The sequence below is a fragment of the Phocoena sinus genome, chromosome 8, assembly GCF_008692025.1.
Source record: "Phocoena sinus isolate mPhoSin1 chromosome 8, mPhoSin1.pri, whole genome shotgun sequence".
Taxonomy (NCBI): Eukaryota; Metazoa; Chordata; class Mammalia; order Artiodactyla; family Phocoenidae; genus Phocoena; species Phocoena sinus.
The window spans coordinates 60,792,996-60,802,093 of NC_045770.1; the positions used below are offsets into that span (position 1 = coordinate 60,792,996).

The 9,098-nt window shown below is 38.1% G+C and overlaps 1 protein-coding gene across 1 annotated transcript; it reads left to right on the plus strand.

Moving 5' to 3' along the window:
• Positions 1 to 1,353: 1,353 nt before the first annotated feature.
• LOC116758328 (olfactory receptor 51H1-like) lies at positions 1,354 to 2,304 on the plus strand. Its single transcript, XM_032641155.1, is given in 3 exon segments — positions 1,354 to 1,897; positions 1,900 to 2,059; positions 2,061 to 2,304. Coding segments are annotated over 3 exon segments (948 nt in total).
• The last annotated feature ends 6,794 nt before the right edge of the window (positions 2,305 to 9,098 follow it).

Consider the following 9,098-nt stretch of genomic DNA (forward strand, 5'->3'; position numbering starts at 1 on the left):
GGAACGTATTACAGAGTGAAAAGAGATTCTAGTTTGTTTGTTTGTTTTTCCTGGAGTTTTCATGGATAACAGAAAAGGGAGGAAGGCCCAACAGGTCTTAGAGGGTGAACTCGGGGGAAAGGGGAATTATTATTTGTGGTTCTGCTGGACAATCAGTTTACAATGCACACCAATGTGAAGATACTTAATAGACAAATGGAGACAAACGTTCCCATTGCAGAGGAAAGAAGTTGGGGAGGCTTTGCAGCCCGAAAGTGTTATGTGAAGTAACGGGAATATATGAGCTTACACACTACACTCTGGGCTCCTTGCTGAATGTTATTAACCCTGGGGTTCTGGAAACTCATGATTCTCTGCCTGACTCTGTAGGTGATGCCCCTCAAGACCTGTCAGCTTCACCCTCCAGCCCCCAACTCTGGAGAACTTCAAAGCACTTGGTGCTGTCATAACAGCTTTTATGATAAGAGGGATGAAAAAAAAGATACTTAAGAGAAAAGTGCCTTCTAATTAAGCCCATGGCCATAGGACTCTCTCAAAGGCAAGGTCAGAAGAAGATGTACAAGTTTAAGCAGCCAGTGAGGTGGAGGTGGGATTGGGTAAGAAGGAGTTTAACAAAAGTGAATTCATCTCAGTTCCCATCTTGTTTACCAGATTTAGCTTCAAAGAACTGTTGAATACTTCCTCTAGGCCAACCCACCTTCGCGGGAGATAAATTTGTCACTATTGAGCACATTGGATAGAACCTTTGTGCTCCAAAGACTTTTCCAGAAAAGAAACACAGAAAATGTTGGTTCTTTAACAGCACCAGAGGAAAAAACAACCAGCCTCCTCAGAGGGTGGTTTTGAAAATACATCATTTGTTTGAATGTGTCTCTTTCGTTAACAGGTAGGTCACACTATGGAAAACCTGTCTCTAAGAATAAATAGAAATGGAGTCTAAACTGCTTGTTGCTAACATCATACTAAATTTAAACAGAAAATTATTCTCCCTTCTTCATTATTTATTTTGAGAATACAGTCTGGAGATAGGCTTTTGGGTATAGCTTAAGTGAGAAAGGAGGTTGTTTATTTAGGTCAAAGAGAGAATAGATACTGAGAGGCTAAGGCAATAAGCAGAGATTAGCTCATAAAATTTATTCAATATCACTTTACTCAAGGAGAAGATTAAGTTATAAAGAAAATGGAGGGAATGGAGTTCCTCAGAGGAGTGAGTTTTCTCTCATGGCCTGAGAAAGGGTGACGGGGCAGCTCTTCCCTTCCAGCCCTTAGTACTTGGTAGGGACTTTATAAGTGATGATCAAGTGAATGAATGCTTCTTACATATAGGGTGGACAACTCCCTCCTGGAATCACTATGGTTTCCTGCAACACCAGCACTTCTGGTTATTCTACCTTCCTTCTCACTGGCTTCCCAGGTCTGGGAGCATCTCATCATTGGGTTTCCATCCCCATCAACCTCATCTGTGTGGTTTCCATCCTGGGTAACAGTATCATCCTCTTCCTGATCTGCACAGATCCAGCCTTACACGAACCCATGTACATCTTCCTGTCCATGCTGACAGCCTCTGATCTGGGCCTCTGGGCCTCCACCTTCCCCACCATGGTGCAGCTCTTCTGGCTGGGTGTTGGTGAGCTGCCCTTCAATCTTTCTGCGGCACAGATGTTCTTCATCCACGCCTTCACCTATGTGGAATTTGGTGTGCTTCTGGCCATGGCCTTTGATCGCTTTGTTGCCATCCGGGACCCTCTGCACTATGCCTCAGTTCTTACCCACTCAGCCATGGCCAAAGTGGGGCCTGCCATCCTGGTGGGGGCTGTCCTGCTCAATCTCCCAGGACCCATCCTCCTGCAGTGTCTGCTCTTTCCCCAGATCAGTGTACCCTCTCACTGTTACTGCCTGCATGTGACCTTGTGGGTTTGGCCTGCTCAGAAACTCAGGTCAACAGCCTGGTTGGCCTGGTCTCCATCCTCCTCTCTTTGGGCTTTGACTCTTCCCTCATCATACTGTCCTATGCCCTGATCCTGAGGACTGTGCTGAGCATTGCGTCACCTGGGAAACGTAAAGGCACTCAACACGTGTGTCTCACACCTCTGCATTGTTCTCATCTTTCACTTGCCCAAACTGGGGCTGTCTGTGTTGTACCGAGTAGAGAAGTACAGCTGCCCTGCTCTGGCAGTGCTTATGGCCAACCTGCATTTCTTGGTTCCGCCCTTCACGAACCCCATTGTCTACTGCATCAAGTCTAAGCAGATCCATCAGGGCCTCCTAAAGCGCTTCCAGCAGAAAAGGGTTGATGTATCGTAGATCAGCAGAAGGACACAGTGGCGCACAACCCCTGTGGGTCAACCTGGATCTCGGGGGAGGATTAGTGGTGGAGTTAACTTTTGAGGTTTCTGAATGTTTCAGATCTTACCACTGAGCCTTTTGTGGGGCAGCATCAGCTTCTATAATTACAGTTTTGGGGGACTGAGATCATTGGAAAGCATATAGAAGTATCATCTTGGTAATCCTCTTGTTGCTCTGATCAGAGTTGAACTATTTCATACTCATATATACTGTAACATCTCCTTGCCTAGGGGACTCACTGAGAGGATGTGTGTGCATATCTATTCGTGCAGACACTTCTATGCTTTTCCCCACTGGATTCTACCCCCAACCCATTTCATTTCAAACCTAAGGAAGAACTATATTTCTATTCTACTATGTATAATAACAATATTATGTGTAAATAAGCTATATTCACTTTAATACTAGCCCCCTTCTCCCACATTTAATATTAACCAGCTCATATACCAAGAAATAGAAAAGGGGAGTTGTTGGTGGGAAACACGTAGGATAGTACTGTACCTGCTGAGTTCACTTAGCACCTATTTACACCTTAGGGAGTGGCAGTTTTCTTTGGTTCTCTTCATGTGTGTCTCTGCTTTGAGCTAGAGAGAAAGTTTGGTGTTGCCAAGCCCAGGAAAACTGCTCAGTGTCCATTTAGATTTTCTTATGGTTAAGTATTGATATTTGAAATTATGGTTAGGTTCACTTTCTGAGCCTGCATTAGAGCCCACATGAGGAAAAAGTCCACATTTGTTGCTAGATTCCATCGTTTTTTTAAGAAAGAATTTCACCTAGGATTTACAAAATGTCTGTCTCTAAAACTGCCAACCTTATCAGGTATGATTAATGAAGATTTAAATATTAATTTTCACATCCTGATGTCACTACTTAGTAACTGCATTGATGGGTGAGTCATTCCCACGCATGAGACAATGAAAGGAATTCCTTCAGCATTAACAGCTCCTATCTTTCAGGTCTTTATTATTTTTTTTCTTCCTTCCTGAGGGGAGTTCTTTTTATTGATCCATTTTTTTAAAAAAGCCAGTTTATTGAGGTATGATTGGCATATTAAAAGCTGTGCATATTTAGTGTATACAACCTGATGGGTTTGGCGATAAGAGGTCTACTGTACAGCATAGTCCCTGTCGTTAACAATACTATATTGTATATTAAAAAATTTTCTAAGAGGGTAGATCTTGTGTTCCTATCAAATATAAAAACTAATAATAAATAAAAAAGGCAAGAGGAAACTTTTGGAGGTGATGGATATGTTTATGGCATAGATTGGGGTGATAGTTTCACAGAGCCCTTAATTTTATTGGTGTCATCTACTTGACATTTTTGAGATGTGAACCCTATCATTCTGACTGAACACTTATATCACAGGAGGCTGGGTAGGTTTGCAGCCATGTACACTTTAGCCATTTGCCTTATTTATTTATTTAATTGAAATATAATTGATTTACAATGTGGTTGTTTCTGGTGTACAGCAAAGTGATTCATTTATACACACACACATATATATTCTATTTCATATTCTTTTCCATTAAAGTTTATCACAAGATATTGAATATAGTTCCATGTTCTATATAGTAGGACTTTTTAAAAAAATCTATTTTATATATAGTAGTTTGTATCTGCTAATCCCAAACTCCTAATTTATCCCTCCTCCCATTCCCCTTTGGTAACCATAAGCTTGTTTGCTATGTCTGTGAGTCTGTTTCTGTTTTGTAAATAAGATCATTTGTATCATATTTTTAGATTACACATATAAGTGATATCATATGATATTTATCTTTGTCTGAATTACTTCACTTACTATGATAATTTCTAGGTCCATTCATGTTGCTACAAATGACATTATTTCATTCCTTTTAATGGCTGAATAATATTCCATTGTGTGTGTGTGTGTGTGTATCTGTATATTACATCTTTATTCATTCATCTGTCAATGGACATTTAGGTTGATTCCATATCTTGGCTATTGTAAATAGTGCTACTATGAGCATAGGGGTACCTATACCTTTTTGAATTATACTTTTGTCTGGGTATATGCCCAGGAGTGGGATTGCTGGATCATATGGCAACTTTTTAGATTTTTAAGGAATGTTTGCACTATTCCCCATAGTGGCTATACCAGCTTATATTCCCACCAACAGTGTAGGAGGGTTCCTTTTTCTCTATATCCTCTCCAGCATTTAACATTTGTAGACTTTTTGGTGATGGCCATTCTGACTGGTGTGAGGTGACACCTCATTGTAGTTTCAATTTCATTTCTCTAATAATTAGCTATGTTGAGCATTTTTTCATGTGCCTCTTATTGACCATCCATATTCTTTGGAGAGATGTCTGTTTATATCTTCTGCCCATTTTTTGAATTGGGTTGTTTGGTTTTTTTCGATATTGTGCTGTATGAGCTATTTGTTTATTTTGGAAATTAAGCCATTTTTCGTCTCATTGTTTGCACATACCTTCTCCCATTCCATAGACTGTCTTTCTGTTTTCTTTATGGTTTCCTTTGCTGTGCAAAAGCTCATAAGTTTGATTAGGTTTCATTTGTTTATTTTTACTTTTATTTCTATTGCCTTGGGAGACTGACTGAAGAAAACATTGCTACAGTTTATTTCAGAGAAAGTTTTGCCTATATTCTCTTCTAGGAGTTTTATGGTGTCATGTCTTATACTTAAGTCTTTAAGCCATTTTGAGTTTATTTTTGTGTATGGTGTGAGTTAGTGTTCTGAACTTCATTGATTTGCATGTAGCTGTCCAGCTTTCCCAACACCACTTGCAGAAGAGACTGTCGTTTCTCCACTGTATATTCTTGCTCCTTTGTTGAAGATTAATTCATAGTAGGTGTGTTAGCTTTCTATTCTGTTCCACTGATCCATATGTCTATTTTTGTGCCAGTACCACACTATTTTGATTACGGTTGCTTTGTGGTATTGTCTGAAGTCTGAGAGGGTTATGCCTCCAGCTTTGTTCTTTTCCCTCAGGATTGCTTTGGTAAGTCTGGGTCTTTTATGGTTTCACATAAATTTTAGGATTATTTGCTCTAGTTTGGTGAAAAATGTCATGGGTAATTTGATGGGGATCACAATAAATCTGTAGATTGCTTTGGGTAGTATGGCCATTTTAACACTATTAATTCTTCCAGTCCAAGAGCATGGGATATCTTTCCATTTTAAAAATCACCTTCAATTTCTTTTATCAATGTTTTTTTTGTTCCTAGCATACAAATCTTTAACCTCCTTGGTCAGGTTTATTCCTAGATATATATTTTTTGATGTGATTGTAAAAGGGATTTTTTTTACTTTCCCTTTCTGATATTTCATTGTTAGTGTAAAGAAATGTGATAGATTTCTGTTTGTTAATCTTGCATCCTGCTACTTTGCTGAATTCGTTTGTCAGTTCTAGTGGTTTTTGTGTGGAGTCTTTAGGGTTTTCTATATATAGTATCATGTCATCTGCATATAATGACAATTTCACTTCTTCGCTTCCAGTTTGGATCCCTTTTACTTCTTTTCCTTGTTTGAGTGATGTGGCTAGGTCTTCCAATACTATGTTGAATAACAGTGGTGAGATTGGGCATCCTTGTCTTGTTCCAGATTTTAGAAGGAAGACTTTCAGTATTTCACCATTGAGTATTATGTTGGTGGTGGATTTGTTATAAGTAGCTTTTATCATGCTGCAGTATATTCCTTCTATACCCACTTTGGTGAGAGTTTTTATCATGAATGGATATTAAAATTTATGAAATGCTTTTTCTGTATCTAATTGAGATGATCATGTGGTTTTTGTCTTTTGTTGGTGTGGTATGTATCACATTGATTGATTTGCATATGTTGAATCATCCTTGTCACCCTGGGATGAATCCAACTTGGTTGTGGTGTATGATCCTTTTTATGTGTTGTTGGACTCAGTTTGCTAATATTTTATTGAGAATTTTTGCCTCTATATTCATAAAAGATATTGGCCTTTTATTTTTTGGTAGTGTCTTTGTTTGGTTTTGGCCATGGTGGCTTCATAGGATGACTTTGGGAGTGTTCTCTCCTCTTCAATCTTTTGGAAGAGTTTGAGCAGGATCGGTTTAAGTTCTTTGTATATTTGGTAGAATTCCCCAGTGAAACCATCCAGTCTTAATCTTTTGTTTGCAGGGAGTTTTTTTTTTTTCCTTCTAAAATTACAGATTCAATTTCACCTCTAGCGATTGGTCTGTTCAAATTATCTATTTCTTCTTGATTCAGTTTTGGTGGGCTACATGTTTCTAGAAACTTGTCCATTTCTTCTAGGTTGTCCGGTTTGTTGGCATATAATTGTTCATGGTGTACTCTTATAATTTTTTGTAGTTCTGTGGTAGTGGTTGTTATTTCTCCTCTTTCATTTCTTATTTTGTTTATTTGGGTCCTCTGTCTTTTCTTATTGGTGAGTCTGGCCAGAGGTTTGTTGATCTTTATCCTTTCAAGAAACCAGCTCTTGATTTGATTAATTTTTTCTCTTGTTTTGGTCTAAAATCTTTGTTTTTATTTATTTTCATTAAAAAAATTTTATTGAAGTACAGTTGATTTACAATGTTGCATTAATTCTTTACAGTAAAGTGACTCAGTTATACACACACATATTTATGTATGTATACACATACATATATACATACATATATATGTGTGTGTATATATATATATATATATATATATATATATATTCTTTTTCATATTCTTTTCCATTATGGTTTGTCAGAGAATATTGACTATAGTTCCCTGTGCTATACAGTATGACCTTGTTGTTTATCCATCCTGTATATAACAGTTTGCCTCTGATAATTCCAAGCTCCCTTTCCTTCCCTCCCCTCCCCCCCACCTCCCTTGGCAACCACAAGTCTGTTCTCTATATCTGTGAATCTTTTTTTGTTTCAAAGATGTGTTGATTTGTATTGTATTTTAGATTCCACATATAAGTGATATCATATGTTATTTGTCTTTCTCTTTCTGACTTACTTCACTTAGTATGATAAGCTCTAGGTCCATCTATGCTGCTGCAAATGGCATTATTTCATTCTTTTTGATGGCTGAGTAATATTCCATTGTATATATACCACATCATCTTTATCCATTCATCTGTTGATGGACAGTTAGATTGTTTCCATATCTTGGCTATTGTAAATAGTACTACTATGAACACAGGGGTAAATGTGCCCTTTCAAATTATACTTTTCTCTGGGTATATGCCCAGGAGTGGGATTGCTGGGTCATTGGCAACACTATTTTTAGTTTTTTGAGAAACCTCTATACTGTTTTCCATAGTGGCTGCACCAATTTACATTCCTGCCAACAGTGTAAGAGGGTTCCCTTTTCTCCAAACTCTCTCCAGCATTTGTTATTTGTAGACTTTTAAATGATGGCCATTCTGACTGGTGTGAGGTGGTACCTCATTGTAGTTTTGATTTGCATTTCTCTAATAATTAGCGATGATGAGCATCTTTTCATGTGTTTGTTGGCCATCTGTATGTCTTCTTTGGAGAAATGTCTATTTAGGTCTTCTGCCCATTTCGTTGTTTGGGTTGTTTGTTTTGTTGTTGTTGAGTTATAAGATCTGTTTGTATATTTTGGAAATTAAGCCCTTGTCAGAGGCATTGTTTGAAAACATTCTCTCCCACTCCGTAGGTTGTCTTTTCATTTTGTTTATGGTTTCATTTGCTGTGCAAATCTTGTAAGTTTGATTAGGTCCCATTTGTTTATTTTTGCTTTTATTTCTCTTGTCTTGGGGGACTGACCTAAGAAAACATTGGTATGATTTATGTCAGAGAATATTTTGCCTATGTTCTCTCCTAGGAGTTTATGGTGGTATACCTTATGTTTAAATCTTTAAGCCAGTTTGAGTTTATTTTTGTGTGTGATGTGAGGATGTGTTCTAAATTCACTGATTTACATGCAGCTGTCCAACTTTCCCAGCACCACTTACTAAAGAGACTGTTTTTTTCCCATTTTATATTCTTGCCTCCTTTATCAAAGATTTTTTTTTAACATCTTTACTGGAGTATAATTGCTTTACAATAGTGTGTTAGTTTCTGATGTATAACAAAGTGAATCAGTTATACATATACATATATCCTCCCTATACATTTCTCCTCCCTCTTGCGTCTCCCTCCCACCCTCCCTATCCCACACCTTTAGGTGAACACAAAGCACTGAGCTGATCTCCCTGTGCTATGCGGCTGCTTCCCACTAGCTATCTATTTTACATTTGGTAGTGTATATATGTCCATGCCACTCTCTCACTTTGTCCAGTTTACCCTTCACCATCCCCATGTCCTCAAATCCATTGTCTGTCTGTGTCTTTATTCCTGTCCTGCCCCTAGGTTCTTAAGAACCATTATTATTATTATTTCTTGTTACATTCCACATATATGTGGTAGCGTACGGTATTTGTTTTTCTCTTTCTGATTTACTTCACTCTGTATGACAGTCTCTAGGTCCATCTACCTCACTACAAGCAACTCAGTTTCTTTTTATGGCTGAGTAATATTCCATTGTACATATGTGCTACATCTTCTTTATCCATTCATCTGTTGATGGACACTTAATGTTGCTTCCATGTCCTGGCTATTGTAAATAATGCTGCAGTGAACATTGTGATACGTGACTATTTTTGAATTATGGTTTTCTCAGGGTATATGCCCAGGAGTGGGATTGCTGGGTTGTATGGTAGTTCCATTTTTAGTTTCTTAAGGAACCTCCATACTATTCTCCATAGTGGCTGTATCAATTTACATTCCC